The sequence below is a fragment of the Anoplopoma fimbria genome, chromosome 11 (assembly GCF_027596085.1).
Source record: "Anoplopoma fimbria isolate UVic2021 breed Golden Eagle Sablefish chromosome 11, Afim_UVic_2022, whole genome shotgun sequence".
NCBI classification, from domain to species: Eukaryota; Metazoa; Chordata; class Actinopteri; order Perciformes; family Anoplopomatidae; genus Anoplopoma; species Anoplopoma fimbria.
In genome coordinates, this window is record NC_072459.1 from 22,097,990 (window position 1) to 22,116,328 (window position 18,339).

At 39.3% G+C, this 18,339-nt stretch overlaps 1 protein-coding gene across 1 annotated transcript; it reads left to right on the top strand.

Moving 5' to 3' along the window:
* The first annotated feature begins 5,298 nt into the window (after positions 1-5,298).
* On the top strand, positions 5,299-13,615 carry pih1d1 (PIH1 domain containing 1). The gene is made up of 11 exons (XM_054606770.1): positions 5,299-5,394; positions 5,801-5,883; positions 6,717-6,774; positions 7,105-7,293; positions 9,134-9,195; positions 9,764-9,845; positions 10,037-10,133; positions 10,744-10,770; positions 10,925-11,003; positions 12,525-12,668; positions 13,499-13,615. Exons 2-11 carry the CDS (start codon positions 5,803-5,805, stop codon positions 13,532-13,534), a joined length of 855 nt encoding a protein of 284 aa, XP_054462745.1. The 5' UTR covers positions 5,299-5,394; positions 5,801-5,802; the 3' UTR covers positions 13,535-13,615.
* The last annotated feature ends 4,724 nt before the right edge of the window (positions 13,616-18,339 follow it).

The window sequence follows — 18,339 nt, forward strand, 5'->3', positions numbered from 1 at the left end:
AAAGATGTGATTTGAATGGATTTAATGTTTAATATAACATATCATAAATATGGAACTATATAGACTGTGTGCTGCCACCAATAAGCTCACAGGACATTGTAACGGGAGCAGAGTACATTCTGTCTGTACAATTGTGTGAAATAAGTGTGTGGTTGCTGCTGGAACACGCATGCGCAGGTACTTGGGCTCAGACTGCTTTTACTACTGTAAAGGTATCACCGGTCTGAAGACTGCAAACCGGACTTGGGGAGCGAGGTGAAAAAGCTTACGAAATAAATACGAGGCTTCATGTTAACTACATACTTATTAAGGACTTTAACTGCCTAATTCCAATTATACAAACCGAAATTAGCACCATTAGTATCGTTTATGCTGCTCATGATTTCCAGCGATGCTGTTAGCTTGTAGCGTACTGCAGCATGGACCAGTAAAAATGAACGTGTGTAGGATAATGTTGGCGACTGTCTTCATGGGCTGTCTCTGTAGCCTAACGTTATACATTTTCACATCTAAAATACAATACAGAAAGCTAGTGGGGTTGTTTACAGTTGGGATGTGGAGGAAGTGGGTAAAACAAAGTGATGTGCAAACAAGAACACCGTCAAAAAGTTGTTTGGCGTAAAGCAACATACAAGCAAGATACAACTATTTAATATCCCACTGAGCACTTTTCTGTTGAAAAGATGTAGAAAAAAGTACTATGGTCACCGGTGAAAAGCGCTCCAAACTGGCTCCAAACTAAATATTTATTTTTAATACTTATGTCATCGTTAAATATGGCAGACCATCTGAATCAGGCTCCTGGGTGGCTTTGACAACGACATTTAAAGAGGGAAAGGGAGAATATTTGATTGTTTGCAATGTCAACATCATGTATTTTCTATATCATTGTAGTTGTATTTAAAGAACATTGTTAGTGTTGTATTTCAATTGTTGCTTGATAAACACAAATACATTTGTGCCTGTGCCACATGGTCTTCTTTGTACTGCCAGTGGAAAGTGTTGATTTGTAAGTATGGACTATGTATGTAATTTGCTACATATTTAACTGTGTGCATTTTTTTGTTTAAAAGGTTTTAAAAATACCTTTATGTTAAAGGCTTTCAAAAGTGGTTCAAAAGGGACATTTTTTTCATTGATTATTTGAAGTTGTTTATTAAACGTGTCAAGAGCAAGGAGTTCTCTAATCAGAGGGTTTTTCATTGATTAACCCCAAGTTGCTCCTGAAGTTGTGGACTTATGAATGTTAGTTAGAGTCTAAACACCTTGTGGTAGCCTGTCATCAGTGTTTGGGTGAATGATATGTAATATATATACTACTGATATTTAAAAGCCGGCTAAATGACTGTAATGTAATGTAAACGTCCACTTTTAAACATTATTTCACCGGGACTTAAAATATTAACTTTCAACTGAGAAATGTGGATGGTGTTACTTAGTTAGGCTCTAAAATGTCAATATACTATTATTATCACAATGTAGAGGATGAAAAATTCTATGCATAATCTCTTAGTGAATAATGGTACTGCAGCTGTAGTGACATGCACGTGCGGTAAATTCCTGTTTACCCGAGGCTATATGCAGACAGTGAAACACATTATGTATCAATTATCAGCTTTGGAAATTCATGTTGGGTGGCATGTTGATTTTCCAGCGGTTAAACTTCCTTAAAAACCACACATTTTTTGAATATCCGACACATATAAGATATAAAGAGCATACAACAGAGCTTTAAAAAAAAGAAAAAAGAAGGCCCACTAGTCCCAAAACAAGTCTCACTGATGAATGCATTCCTGGCTGGTAGAAGCCAGACCTTCAATTGTTTCCAACTGCTTGGGCCATCAAAAGCTCACAGTGACCATTTACTACCCGTGCCAGTCCCTGTCAGCCAATTGAGGTCGAATAGGAATACTGACTTGGATTCATGGCCAGTGCTGCAGTGAAAGGAAAGAAATGTTTGACCACATTTTTCTGTTACTCATTTTCATACACAAACATCTACTGCACAGTGGTTTTCACATAAGCCCTCATAATACGGCGTGTTGTTTGCAGCAGGAAACCTCTCCTCCCCTCGCTGCTAATCAGGTCCTCACTGGTAGCACCAACAACTCGCTGTTAGAGACCCAGGCCGTATTGCTGGGGCCAGCTGGAGGGAAGGGAGACATAGAAGAACCAGAACCAGAACTGTGCAAGCAGACTGTGAGGCCCCTGCTGCAGGAAAATGAGAGGTTTTCTGAAGGAACTCTGGTGCTCGGAAACACTCACTTTTGTGAACAGGGAGCGCCAAAATCAAGACAAAATGAAAGGTCCTTGTAGTTGTGAATTCCAACAAAAACACTTGCTTAGGTTTAGGCAACAAAACAACTTAGCTTGGTTTAAGAAAAACATCATGGTTGCACTTAAACTAAGTAAAATTGGAAAAACAGGGACACATAAGTACAGAAAACATGTCACTTCAAAATAACTCAACTAAGTGAACACTTGTCTTGGGGTGACTGTGGGTCAGTTGTAGATCAGGGTCTTCATTCAATCAGAGGATCGGCTGTTCAATCCCGGGTCAGCTAGTCGATGTGGATGTGGCTAGGGCAAGACACTTAACCCCAAATTGCCCCCGCAGGCTGTGCCAGCTGTGTATGAATAGGTTTAAATGATAAGATAGTCCTGATGGCAGGTGGCACCTAGCATGGTAGTCCCTACCATCAGTGTATGAATGGGTGTGAATGATGACATGTAGTGTTAAAGCACTTTGAGTGGTCGGGAAACTAGAAAAGCGCTATATATGTTCAGTCCATTAACCATTTGTCTCGAAGGTCAGGCTCCTGGTTGAAAGTGCTATGTTTGCTTGACCCATTGCTTGACCCATCCACCCCTCCAGCCTGTGCGTCTAATAATGATGCGGATGGGTTTACATTGGAGTTACTTGAGAGCCTGGTGCGGTCAGTATCAGACACTGAGGGGCGCGACAAAGTGTTTGTCGCTCTGTGAACGAGAACGTACTGGTTAATCAGTTACCAGTTTGGAGTTGATAGGAAATTTCAGAGCTAAATATCCTCATAACGACACAGTCAGTTAGTTTAAGGAAAACAACTTCGACATAAGGTTTTTTTACATTTAAGTCACACAGATTCTGTTTGATTTGTAATGTCTTTTAATACATAATGAGTATCTAATTAGAAATAAAATGACTAACCTTGACATGAATGCATATCAATAAATGAGCGTCTCATGGCTGTTTCCAAGAAAGAAAAAGGAATCTGCCGGAAGGAAATATCAATGTGTGGACTTTGCATAATATGTCAACATTTTTTTTCGTATGAGAGGGTCAAAAGTACCAAACTTCCATTATGATCTGGGAAAGTACAAGTCTAAACAAAGGACATCTGTTTCATTAAGTTCATCCACCAACGTTCATGATGACGTGACGAGAGTTTTAACAGTAATAATGGCCATGATTGTCAGACTGCATTTCATGCACGTTTGGATCAAAGCTCTGTGGTAAAAACTAACAAAAAGTGAAAGTGGAAGACATTGGAGCATCAGTGCCTGATAAATGACATCGCCTCCAGCCAAATAAAAACAACATTATGAACTTTTGCAAAGCAATCTTGTAACTCAGCGTGGGGACTGGCATTTGCAGGCAGATTGATGACAAGTCCGGGGTATTCAGCAGACCCACAAAGCCAGAGAAAAAAAAAAACAGAGACAAAAGCCATATTTTGTCAAACGTTGCAATTCAAATGAAGCTGCATTAGGGTTAAGATATGGTTGCTATTTCCTCATTGCCAATTAGCTCTGATAGCAGACTTTACATGACCAACAAGCAACTCCGCAGCTCCACAAGAGGGACCCTTGAAGCACTTGCACATCATGATCAATGGAGAGAAGAACCGCACGATGCACAACAGGCTCCTAGATTCAGCTCAGGTAATGCATGCCCACACAGAAGACAAATGATGAAATAGTAAAGAGACATGAATGCAATAATGTACGCGATCACATTTTGAACTCACAAGAGGTTAAGTTTCTCCAGACCCTCAATCGATACCGCACATTTGGACTTTTTGGCACAGAAGCAGCCTGCATGTGTGAGCCAGCTGGTGGAGGCTCTGATCCAACAATGTTTTCTGGATTGTAATCTTCAGTTAATGCCTTTCAAGTTGGGAGGCATTTGTTATCATTAAATCATGAAACATCTGTTCTGCTCTTGTGTTCTGTGTGAAAAGACTTGAGAAGCAAACTGTTTAGTACATTACATGAAGCTACGTTAGTGACTATGGCAGACAAATAGGTACAGATTTCCAATATTAAGTGACATTTTCAAAACATATATTTCAAGTTGCAGATGAGTATTTAGGTAGTTGTGTCGTCTCCTGAGCCCAACCACCCACCGACTGAGATACATTCCCTAGACCTTCACTGACAGCACCAGCTAAAGCACAACAGCACACATTTCTTTTCAATATTACAGCACCATTGCGTAATCTGATATTCCATTGGCATAACAAAGCACAGTGTCAGAGTGTCACTTTATTTTGTTGTATAGTATGTGTCTATCTTTATTTTGTTGTATAGTATGTGTATTTATTGTCTGTGTCTGTGTAGCTGTATAGTATGTGTATTTATTGTCTGTGTCTGTGTAGTTGTATAGTATGTGTATTTATTGTCTGTGTAGTTGTATAGTATGTGTATTTATTGTCTGTGTAGTTGTATAGTATGTGTATTTATTGTCTGTGTAGTTGTATAGTATGTGTATTTATTGTCTGTGTAGCTGTGTATGTGTATTTATTGTCTGTGTAGTTGTATAGTATGTGTAGTCTGTGTAGTTGTATAGTATGTGTATTTATTGTCTGTGTAGTTGTATAGTATGTGTATTTATTGTCTGTGTAGTTGTATAGTATGTGTATTTATTGTCTGTGTAGTTGTATAGTATGTGTATTTATCTGTGTAGTTGTATAGTATGTGTATTTATTGTCTGTGTAGTTGTATAGTATGTGTATTTATTGTCTGTGTAGTTGTATAGTATGTGTATTTATTGTCTGTGTCTGTGTAGTTGAGCTGCTGCAACACTCGAATTTCCCCCATGGGGATCAATAAAGGAATATAATAATAATAATAATAAATAAAATATGTTTCCCTATTTCAAATACAGAGGCTGCACATATTAACTATTAATCCAGTGTTGAAATACAGAAATTACTTAAATACATTCTTATGTTGGTACTCCTAGTCAAGTAAAGGATCAGAGTAATTATTCCACCACTGAGCAAGGACCAAGCCCAAGGCGCAATCTATCATGTCAGTCTATCAGATTGCGCTTTTATTTTGAAGGTTCCGTACCGGAAGTGTCTCTGCGACCAACATCTCCCGGAAGTCCCCGCAGCACGGAAGAGAAAGGTAAACACAGTTGTAATTGCTCCTGGAGAGATGACTGACACGATAAACACACAAGTCACACAGCAAAGAGGGAAGTTATGTTATATGGAAAACAAGGAGGCTCGCTTTAAAACTGGTTTTTGCATCTAATGAGCAGAAAAGCAATTAGCTTACCCAGTGCTAGCTGCTAGCATCAGCGTGCTAGCTGCTAGCCTCGGATGCTAATGACGACTTTTCCTAACGTTAGTTCTCGCCAGTGTCAATGAGTTCACGATATTGATTAATTTGTGCATGTCTGAACGTTGTTCTGTACATGCCATTTCACATTTGCGTGTTAAATCAAATCAAAGTCATGCAAAGTGCTTTTTGCACCAGAAAAAAATCAGTCGTCATTAATTGTTAAATGCTGACTGTTGTTTGCCCGTAGCCATGACGACGGACTCCTCTCTCCTCAGCTCCGAGCTGGAGTTACAGCAGCAGGAGGAGCTGTATCAACAGCTGCTGTTACAGGTAATATTGCTTTTAAAGTGAACTGGATTCAAGTGAGACTATGACACTTTTGCCTGATGGCTGATCATTGTTACCACTAGTGACAGTTACAGGATGGCAAATGGTAAAACATAGTGTAACAGAGGCAAAAGTTGAAGATCGTCATAAAGTTACTGACTTGGTGATGTTAGTAACACTACCTCTCAAAACTTTATCAACCACAAGCTGGTCGTATAAGTAAGGCAGTAGCAGCAAAACCCCTGAGTGTGTAGAGTTGATCAAGGGCTCATTTATTGCTTATGAATTCAACTTTTCTTTTTAAGATGCGCAATGTGTCTTTTTTCTTCATTTAAAAAATGGCATAGTCTTGATTCAAAGGAATGTTTCATCATTTTGGGAAATATGTTTATTGCTTTATTGCAGAGATTTAGATGAGAAGATTGATACCACTCATGTCGGATTTTTCAATCCTCCCATTTAACTCTCTGCAAGAAAGTGAATCAGCATATTTCCCCAATCCTTTCACAAACTTTTGTTGGCATCTTTGTATCATTTTTGATGATGGACAAGATGAACACCATCCCTTTCTGTAAACAGCTTTAGGTAGGATGATTAATCAACTTGGCTCTGCAGCAATATCTGCTCTGTGGCTCTCCAAAATCCATTTAATCTGAGAGTAAACAGGATGAAGAATTCCCGACCAAGCATTCATATAAACACAGAGGGCCTGTGATGTGCTGCAAGAACAGCCTTTGTTTATAAGGCTGTCATTAGTTTTAAACAAGCCCTTTTTTTAAACAAATGGGTCTGCAAACCGCCTGTGAACTTAAATATACTGTTGGTTGTCTACTTAGACAATGGGAAAGATGCAGACTGAAAATCCAGACTCCAAAGTAATCCGACCACAACCTGGTAAGTAGCTCTACAATACAAGTTATATCAAAATCCTCAACTTTGGAAGACAGTACCACATATTTATTGAGCATTGGGGCGGCTGTGGCACATGAGGTAGAGCGCTTGTCCCGTAACCACAAGGTTGGTGGTTCAAACCCCTCTACCGGCAACATGCCGAGGTGTCCTTGAGCAAGACACCTAACCCCAAGTTGCTCCCCGGGCGCTTCATTGCAGCCCACTGCTCCTCCGGGATGGGTTAAATGCAGAGAAATAATTTCCCCATTGTGGGACTAATAAAGGCTTAATTATGTGTTTGTGTTTGTTTTTCTCTCTCCTCTCCCTTCCCAGGCATGTGTGTGAAGACTCACCAGGAGCCAGGCAAGCAGAAGGTCTTCGTCAACATCTGTCAGTCAAACTCTGTCCCGCTGCCACCGGAAATCTCCAGAGAGGAGCTTGTGAAGCTGCTCCAATCAGAGGATCCAAGCAGCTACAGAGTTCCCATGAGCCTTGGGGAGCCACACACAGAAGTAGACAACAGTATGTGACCGAAGCCAAATATGCTATTTTGCTCCTCATTTTGTGGAGACTTCATTTGTGGTTTGACTAATGTTCTTATCCACAATTTAAAAAAAGTTAAAGGTGACAAATTCCATATTCAGAACTTATCCATGACTCTCAACAAAGAGACGGCTGAGCAAGCAGCTAACGGTGCTAACAGTGCAAACAACAGCAACCGTCCTGACAGAGCTAACGATGTTGTCCTGAGGGGGAACCAGAGGCTGGGCGCTGCACGTCAGTAAAGAAGCCTTGGGCTGGGACGTTGTTATCAGCTGTAACCAGTGTGCAGAATAGCACAACACATCAGACCCTCTGAAAGCCTCAGTTGCAAAATTTAGCTAAAATCACAAGACAAGTATTTGTTATTTGTCACTTGTCAATTGTCACTTAAATGTCTTTTAAAAGTTTACTGATGCCCAGCAGATTTCATTAGTCAGACTGCAAAACATTTATTCACAAATGTATAGGGATTGCAGACACGACTTTCAGTCGTAAATGACTCAGTCAGCCAAAAAGCACAAAGCAAGCCTGTCTTCACGTCTGTTTGTCGACTTCATTGGACCCCCTTTGGACAAATTTCCATACTAGCGATTAGCTGGCCAGTACTCCACTTTACATAGCAAATAGTTGCTTACAGGCCAGGCTAAAGTGGCACTAGGCAACAGGGAGCCTTTATCAATATTTTCTTTAGTGCGTGTGTGTCAAGATTACTGCGTCAAATAAAAAAATCAAGAAGAAGACAACCACCCATTAATTTTTCCTCCTGAAACAAACAAAATATTGCTTAAAATCTAATATACACTCAAGTGTTTATTTCGCCAAACAGATAAAATCACAATCAATAAATGGAGATTGCTTTTTTTCGAATGGTTTCCACAAAGTAGCCTTTTATTTTAACGGACATGTTCTCTCTGGACAACGTGTGTTTTTTGTTGTTACTTCCTACTTTGTTGTGCTCTAGCCTACAGACAAAGTTAATGCCTTTAAAATGTGTGAAAGGAACAGCTCCTTCCTATCTCCAGGCCCTGGTCAAGCCCTACACCCCCGCCCGACCACTTGGCTCTGCTGCCTCGGGGCGATTGGTTTCCCCGTCGCTCAGAGGTCCCTGCGGCCGATCCACCCGGTCACAGCTTTTTTCTGTCCTGGCCCCTCAGTGGTGGAATGAACTCCCCACTGACGTCAGGACAGCAGAGTCGCTGCCCATCTTTAAACTCACCTCTTCAAGAAGTACTACCCTGAGCCTTCCTCGTAGCACTTATTGTATTCATATTAGTTTGTTGCACTTATTGTCTTCGTATCAGTTCGTTGCACTTATTGTATTCGTAGTAATTTGCCTCTGCACTATACTTTTGCTCTGGCTTATGCTTTAAGATGCTTGTTTAAGAAAGGAGATGCACTTATGACTTCTGGTGACTAGTAGTTCTCTTGAATACCTATGTTGAATACACTTATTGTAAGTCGCTTTGGATAAAAGCATCTGCCAAATGACTGTAATGTAATGTAATGTAACACTGAAAGCTGGAGCTCATAAACTCTCGGCTGGATCCAATCTGTTTTGGATCTGACTCTGCATCAAATTCATCTGTGTGTGTGTGTGTGTGTGTACCTTGGAACATACAGCATTTGAAGCACAAATGGAACGTAAAATCTCTTTATACCATGCCAATGATTTTTGTGTATTTTTAGTAAGGTCCTAACAGAATCAAGGCTTTTAGTTAGATATATATATATATAGTTTGACCTGGGTCAACACTTTCCCATGCTTGTGTCCTGCTTGTGTCCTGAAAGATTGGATTCATGTTTTTTTTCTCCGTTTCAGACTCTCAGGGTTGCACAGCATACGATGTGGTCGTCAACCAGGAGTTCTTCCAGAATTGCCAGGTGTGTGTGCGTGTGTGCGTATGAGGTGTTGTTTATCCATTTAGCACAGCTATCTCATTTTGTAATTATTATCAAAAAAAAGATTTTTAAGAGATGAGGTTTGTATTTAGGTGAATGAATGTGCAGTTTATGAGTTTGTTGATGTTGTGTACTTAAAATGAATCCCTTCTGTGGGCTTACCATTGCGCAACTGTGCACTTTCATGTTGCCAATTGTACAGATTATTAGGGATGCAGGATATGGATTTTTTTCAGACGATAAAGATAACCGATATCTACCTGCTTCTCATGGCCGATACAGATATGATAACCAATAATTTCAAATTTTTGGTGTTTTAAAAAGAAGTTAATAATCTGCAGTTTATGTACATCTCAGTATACAAAAGGCTCACATGCAGTTAGCAAAGATGAATTATTTAATATTCTGTAGCTCTGACCCAACCAAATCTAAAAGACCACTATTGTTAACACAACAAATGTTCATTTATTTTTTCTAGTTAAATACATAAAGTAAAACTAATTACGAATTGGAAACCTGTTGTCTTCCTCTGTATGTTTGTGTCATGCAGAAGGATCCCTTGTTCGAGCAGTTTGTTATTCTGGTGTCCTTAGAGGGTTTGGAGAACAAATACAATCTGGAGCTAAGTAGAGGTGTGTGTGTGTGTGTGTGTGTGTGTGTGTGTGTGTGTGTGTGTGTGTGTGTGTGTGTGTGTGTGTGTGTGTGTGTGTGTGTGTGTGTGTGTGTGTGTGTGTGTGTGTGTGTGTGTGTGTGTGTGTGTGTGTGTGTGTGTGTGTGTGTGTGTGTGTGTGTGTGATTTGATTTGATTTGTGTTTTTCTGCAGACTGGAAGGTGTTAAAAAACAGAAAGTTCTTGGGCTCTGTCAGCGAGCAGAACATTCGGACAAAGAGCAGGCCGGTGATTCAAGAGCTGCAGCCTCAGTACGTCACACTGAATCTGTCTCTGACTCTTTTTTTGCCATAACTCAAGAATTACAACACTTATTATGACAATTTCACTCAAATGTCTAACAGGGTAAATTGATGATGTGCTGACATTTTGGACAGACACGGATTTAAACTGCAACTTGTCTTGTTAGCAGAGGCAGACAACCAAAAGGCCACAATTCTAGTTTCCATCAAACCAACTGGATAAAAAAATAAATATGCATACTGATTGACATCTTTTGACACAAAGACAGTTAACTTTACAAATATGAAAACAGAGAGTGGTGTTATATCTCTTGGAAAATGTCTTTTGATGAGGGTAAATCAGATGCACACATTTCTTTAAAAAAAACAGCCGAGTTTCATCTCGTAGATTTTAAATTTAACTTTATTCAGCTACAGCTGATGACACTGGTTGTTATTTAAAAAGATAAAGCCCAGCTGCCAGTTGACCTTCCTGTACTCCATCAAAGATCTTTGCATTCATTTGGTTGTAGTTTGCATTCCTGCAGGGCTCCAGTGATTTCTCAACATTTTATGACATGAAAAAAGTGAATAAAGGAATTGCAAAGACATCTCCCACTTTCTCTTCCTTTACTTGCAGGGAGAACTCCGCTGCCACGACAAAAAGGTAAACCTTCTTCTTATTTTCCTGTTAAAACTTTTTGTGCGAAGTGAGAGCAACTTGCCATATTACATCTCTTCTCTCTGGTTCTTGGGTCTGTTGTCTTCTCATTCCTGCTTTCTCCGTGTCTGCTTGTCCAAATGACCCTCACTCTCTCCAGACCAGAGTTCACGTTGCTGGTGGAGCCCCCTACTGGTGACCCCGAGTACCTCATTGCAGAAATAAAGCTACCCGGAGTGGTAAGACGTACAATGCACACATACATGTACACACTCATCTCTCCCCCTGTCCTCAATTCCTTCTTTCCTCCCTCCCTCCCTCCCTTCCTTCCTTCCTTCCTTCCTTCCTTCCTTATTCTGAACCATTTAAACCTTACCATGCGGAAAGGTGACTTGGTAGCAGGATATAAACGTAAAAAGGCCTAAAACCAATATAATATAATAGGACAAAAAGGAATGCAACCAAATTACCACTGTGTGCTTTTTAGAGTCATACCCCCAGTATTTAGATGATATTTTGGTATTCTGATTATTTTATTTCTTCCTTATACTTGCTTTTGTACAAAGTTGAATTTTGTTTATGTTTAATCAAGCAGCAACCTCCGGTTCTGGAAAGTGACGCCAATTTTTGAAAGGTCCTTAAACTTGCATTCTCTGTAATTGCCATCAGGGGGCGACTCCTTTCTTTGCAAAAAGAATTGTATAGAAGTCTATAAGAAAATGACCCACTTCTAACTTCATTTATGACCTCCATAAACATTGTAAACATGAGTTTATGGTCTGAATTGCTAGCATGACGTTCATTTAGTTAATTATGGTATTATTTAGAGTTAAATAGACGATACAGCAGGATATACTTAAGGGCGTGGCTACCTTGTAATTGACAGGTCGCGACCAGAGCCACATACAGCGTCTCTACCACGGCGTCACTCCTCTGCAGTCCAAATATGGTCCCTTAGTTCACTGATTGCAAAATGGCGACGGACAAGATGCTAAACTCGAGTTTGAAAACCGCACTCTACAAACCAATGGGTGATGTTAGAACAACTACATCCACCCCTTATCTACAGTCAACGTGTTTAATATAGCAATAGATTTTATCATCCACTGTATCAAAGAGCTTATACCACCATTATGTTATGTTGGCTTGCTGATGCACAGAGGCTTGCCCAGTATTAATAGGTAATGTGTCATAAGTTAGTAAATACTGCAATAATATAAATTCTTCCATCATAATGTAGTTCCCCTACTGAGTTTCCCTTCTAACATTTAATCTGGCCGGGGTACAAAATCAATTTCGGAGAAGGTACTTTGTAAATGAACATTTAATGCAATTTTACTATCACTTCGGATGAAGTATTCTCATTGCCAATGCTGCATTGATCAGTGTCAAATATAGTCAGATAACAGCTTCATCATATGATATCGTCACGCCAAGTTATAATAGTTTTTTTTCTGTCTGTAAATATAATATTTCAGTTATTGTTGATTTCTACTGTTTTTTTATTGCTTATTTATAATACTTGGGTTTTTTTTAATTTATTTTTTAATTTTAATTTTATCTTGTTTTTCTTTTACTATGTATCTTGTGTGCACTTTACCCTATGCTGCTGTAATCCTGCAAATTTCCCCGCTGCGGGACTAATAAAGGATTATCTTATCTTATCTTATGTCATAACATCCAATAGAGTACATCATTTATGCATGCAGAGAGAGTTAGTGTGGTAGAGTCTCAGCTGGGTGAACTTGTCTCCTGTGCAGCTGTCGTCTCGCTCTCTGGTTCTGGACGTCGGAGAGGACCGACTAGTGTTGACTGCTCGGCCCTCGCTCTTCTATCTCGACGTCTTCCACCCCTTCCTCGTCGAACAGGAGAACAGCGTGGCTCAGTACAACAACAGCACTCAGGTACACAACGAACGTGCGAACATGCTCATACACGTACTGCGGAAACAAACAGACTGAGTGACGGCTGTGTATACTTGGATGAAACGCACACATTCAGACTTGATGCTTAAGATTATGATGCTGGTAATTATGCAACAGACATTTAAAAGGCACAGACGGTATGAATACAGTTTGCAATAAAGGGCTAGTTCCAATGTTTTATCTCTGTGGGTTTCCTACTGTAGATGGCGTTGGCACGCCCCCGGGCAGCAGCGAAACATATTTTAAATCACCTAAAGGGATATAGTACATCAGTTTAAGTGTACGCTGTCTTTAAAATATTTTCACTGCTTAACCTTGCCGTCCAACAGCTCTTTCTTACAGATATACGAAATCTGTTTTGTCCATTTATGTTCTCTTGAAAGCCACAAGACTCCTCTGTTGTTTAAAAGGGTTAGTTAGAATTCATCAGTCACATAATAACACAAACAAACTAACAGATTGAGGCAGTAGTAGACGAGAAAGTCCCATGTTCTATGAGGTAAAATCTGTGTTTTTGTCAATGGAGTCTAGTGGCTTTAAAGAGAGCATAGATGAATATAACCTCTTCAGTTCCCCGTCAGAAAGGGCTGTCTTGCAAGGTAAAGCTGTGAAAATATTCTAAATATAGCGTATGCTCAAACTGATATAGATTTTTTTTTAGGTGTCTAAAATATGTAAAAAAAAAAATAAAAAAAATAATTCACACCACTTTAAAACACTGTTAAAGCCGGTCAACAAACATAATTTACAAGGACGCATATTCTGTCTCTTACATAGTGTACACTTTGCCCCTGTTTTCTCTTTCCTAGATCCTTACAGTCACGATGCCCGTGGTGTCCTCATGAAACTAAGGAAGTAATGTCCTGTTATTTATTTTTTGTGAAAATAAATGATGCTGTGATAATAAAAGTGTTTTTTATATAGTCACATGTCTCTGTGTTATTGTATTTATAGCTTTAATCTCCCACAGCAGTCAAATCCAAATATTAGCTTGCTTTAATAACATATAAAGTAAAATGTTCTGATAACATTGGCCACAAATCACAATATCTGGCCAGGCTAGTTATTTTCTACAGCGTACCTTACATTCCCACAGTGACGGTTGGAGATTTCCCCTTGTAACCCAGGTTACTAGGCCCTAACCATGAGACTGAACTATAAAAAGAGAGAAACAAAGGGTTAACTATAGTTTGTTGAATAGGAGCCATTAAAATAAAATAGTTAACCGTGGTTCAATAAATAAAATTATATATATTTGTATAATATTGAAAGCTCATTATTTTCCGTCTAATTGTCTAGAATTTGGTTATTTTCCATTTTTTCTTGCAGACTTCCAGGTGTTTTGAGTGAAATAGCCCTTTAGTTCATGTGATACTCTTGCAAATTGTCATTCTCATGTTGCCTGGCTCTGCAAAAAGTGGATCGATACCTGAAATATGTGAATCGTTTTTTTAATGGAATCTGACGAAGCTTTATGCGCCACTCGTGTGTGTTTTTAAAAAATAAAAAAAAGATTTCCCGGCGCGGGAAATCTAGATTAGGTGAAATAGATGTTGGGTCGGAGCAACTAATTCATATTTCAATTTATTTTCATGTATAAGAAGAAACATCTTTTTAAGGGTATTTTTGATAATTTGTAGTGTTTATGGTACAGTTATTTAAGAGTTACAAGACAAAGTAAGGAGTCATAAAAGAGTATTTAAAACTGTTTATTATTTCAGCCTAAAGTGCATGCACAGAAAATTCATAATTTCTTCATTTTGGCTGGGTCTTTTGTTCTACCTTCTGTATTTGGTGCTGGAGTTTAAGGAGTGGATTTCTTCTGCTGGCCTCCTCACTGCAGTTGTGGTCGTGGAGCTCAGTAGTGGTGGCGTGCTAAACCTAGTGGATGAGCTGAGCCTAGTGGATGTGGATGAGTTGAGCCTAGTGGATGAGCTGAGCATAGTGGATGTGGATGAGCTGAGCATAGTGGATGTGGATGAGCTGTTTTCCAGCTTTTTATTAGCTCCTGTAGAAAACAATAAACACATTGTCTTGCTGTGAATTCTCTTCTCTTGCTGCACCTCTGTTCCTCAGCAATGCAAAACAACACTGAGCTTCATACTTTTCTCTTAACAATATGTATTAGACACAGTCTACCACACAGACTTTTACAGGGAGCAATTACAATTGTCCGAAAAACATTTAACCTGAATTACAACAAATATCCTCAACTACAACAGTGACACCTGTAGAGAACAATAAAAAGGTGCCTTGGGTATTAAACAGACACATCGAAAATTAAGTTTCAAAAAGGAAAAACGCATACCTGTAGAAAACAATAAACACACATTGTCTTGCTGTGATTTCTCTTCTCTTGCTGCACCTCCGTTCTTAAACATACAAAATAAAATAATTAAAACTCAAAGGGCTGCCAAAATCCATGCAACGCTACTTAACGAAATGGCGATCCACCATCTGCAAAATGTGCTGCCATGAAAGTTAAATGATAACATTTACAAAACATATTAACACTCAAAACGGCAGCGTAGTGTACTGGTATTTACAATATGCATTCAAGTTTGCAACTTAAACCGTTAATTTTTCAAAGAAAATAAAATAGCGCGGCAGCATTTCTGCACATGACCTACCCTCAGCAATGCAAAACAACACTAGGGGGGGGTCGACAGGAAGTATGACCAGAGGTGATGCACAGCAAGGTCATTTCCACAGGAAACGTTAATAAAGAAAATTACAATTAATAAAATTCACAAATACAAATTATAAATAAAATGCATTTTTAACTCTGTTACATGAACACTGCCTATCTTCTGGAATGATGTAGGACTGATAACTGCCAGTGTTAAAGAACACGTTTTGGACTACTCCTTTTAATCCTAAACACTCATTCCTCTTCCGCTATTATCTCTGTACCACCAAGTGTCAGCGAATGGTCAATAACTTTCTTGATATACATTACTGCACCTTTTTAAATGAAGCCACTTGCACTAATTAGACTTTTAACACTGTATTTAATATCTTTGACCTGAGGAACATTATGGATCAATTACATATGAGCTCTTAAAACTTTAACTTTAATTTAGTGACCTCCACAACTTGAGTTGATGCCAACATTTTGTTTGTCATGTCCTGTGGCTACCTTTAGTGTGTGCTCGTTCCATGTGGAGCTCTTTCTGTGAACTGGAAACCTCGTCTTTCATGGAAAAAAAGAGTCACTCTTCTATTTCTGGGTACCTCTCTGGTCATCCCTCTGCCTGCCTCTCCCCCTCCCTCCCCTTTCTTTTGCCTCGCCTCTCCTAATGTCGCAGAGCGTCCACATCTGTTGTGCTCGCTCTGCTCTAACACTTCCCCCTTTGCTATACAGTAAGGAAGTAGGTGAATCCAAAAGTTAAAATTATAATATTAGACACTGTTAGCAGTGGTCTGCTTTCCTTGCACATATTGTAGAACCTTCTGCTTGACTTTGAACGTGCTTTTTATTGTTTTTAAAGGTTAGATAATAATTATTAAGGGAGTCCAGCTTGTGACAGTGGGGGCTCCATGATAACTCCTGACAGCTTGACGGAGTAGCAGCGGGTGGTGGGGCTTAGCCAAGGGTCAGTTGGTCCTTATCCTCTGCTTCCTCTGCTTCCTACTTCCTGTTTCCTCCTCAGCTCTCTGACGCTTGTTCTCATAACCTTTTCACCCCAGCTTGTCGGATGGCAGATTTAATGAACTGAAGTTTATTAACTATTGTCATTTATTAAACTGCTTCTCCTCTGCCGCCCTCTCCCCCTACCAGTTCTCCTCTTCCACGTTTCTCTCCTTCCATCTGCCACTCTCCCTCCCTCTTTATCTTGTCATCCCCCTCTCCACCTGCCCTGTGGCACCCCTCCATTTGTCCAGTGAGGTCATCCCTCTGTTCTCCTTAATCCTGCGAGGTGCTCGTCTTTCTGCCTCCTCTTAATCCGCCTGTGGCCCCCAGCCCTGACCACAAACACACACACAAATCTGCACACAGACTCACAGTTATTCTTGTATCATATACTCGGACACTCAGTAATTCCCATAGCATGGATACACACATACTAATCAGACAGCACACACACACACACACACACACAGTGCCCCTCCACCTCTCATATAAAACACCCTCTGTCTGTACATTAGCCATTCTGTCCCCCCTTTCTGTCTCTTGTGTCGGGTGGTACCACACCGTCATACAGGTACGTCTGTCCTTTTAATATGTTCTCTCTAGGTTTTGTTTTTGTAGAAAGACAGTAGGATGAGATAATTCAAGTAAGTTGTTTTCCATTTATTTCACCACCATAGCGCACACTTTGTTTCCTGTTTTCTGTTTTGTTTGTACTTTGGAAACTCTTCAAAAGAAAAAAAAAACTTATCGAAATTCAACCAAAGGTGAAAGGTGAAAGGTACTTTCAGGATTTTACACTTGATTTTGTAGTTGCATAATTTTTCAGTGCACTGCTTCTTAATTCTTTGGAAGTCTCAAATCTCGGGTGTCTGAGCATCCCAGAATGCACCACGATGGAAGGAATTCTTTAGATAAAAAAACCCATCTATAGCTATGTAAGAGTAAGAATAAAAAAAAGTAGGGCTAAATGAGTAATCTATCTCATACAAGATTCAAGTATCAGCAAGTAAATTTAATACTGTGAAATGAATGGAAATCAATGGCTACCTTGGACATAATCATCTAAAAATCTGCATAGTCCACTCTAGTGGACACAATGGAGGTGAATGGAATTTTATTTGTGTTAAACAGCACATTTCTGCCTGTTACCCTGAATAATCCAGAGATCTCCCTTGCAGCAGTTTTTATAGCGTGCTTTTTGGATTACCCAAGTCTTAAAAGAGACATTAATGGTGGTTATTTTTTTCAAATAACATTTTTTCCCTGCTTGGAGCAACACTAAAATTCCATTCACCAAAATCTATCGATGGATTTTGCCAAAATATCAGTGAATACAGTCAACAATATAGCCTAAATGAGTAGATATTACAAGGAGCACTTTTAATTTGATAATTCCTTTTTTTTTTTTTTTTTTACGAGTAAGTGAGAACATATATTGGGATTTTTGAATGAATTAATGTCTGAAATAATTATTTAATGTTTTGTAATTCTACTGAAACAACACTTTTATACTTAAGCATATGATTTAATTACCCAAGTTATTATTTTTAAAAATCAACCTTTCAACTTTAAGTACATTAAGGGTTTACTTGTTGCAAACAACAGATAAACATTGAATAAAAATATCTGCGCTTGCAAGTGTTGATACATTCACACACATTTGGATGCCTTATGTGAACTGTCACCTCTGTGTCTGTGTTACATAGCACTTACTCAGACCGACATGTTCAAACCACACAGCACCTTTATTATGTATGTATAGGTATTTCATTGCACTATGGTCCAGTAGCGCCCAGGTTATGGTCTCATTCAGTTGCCCAGACACAGGATTAGGTCCAAGACTGCTCTAACTAGATTCCCACTTTGCTACCTGCACCAAACTGTCTCCATATTATTAGCTCTAAAAGCCCTCAAAGCATTCAGCAAACATATTAAATCACCACACCACACCACTGTTGGCTAGCTTGCAGGTCCTTTTTTAGCCTAGAGCTAGCTTTCAAAGGTCTGACAGCTAAT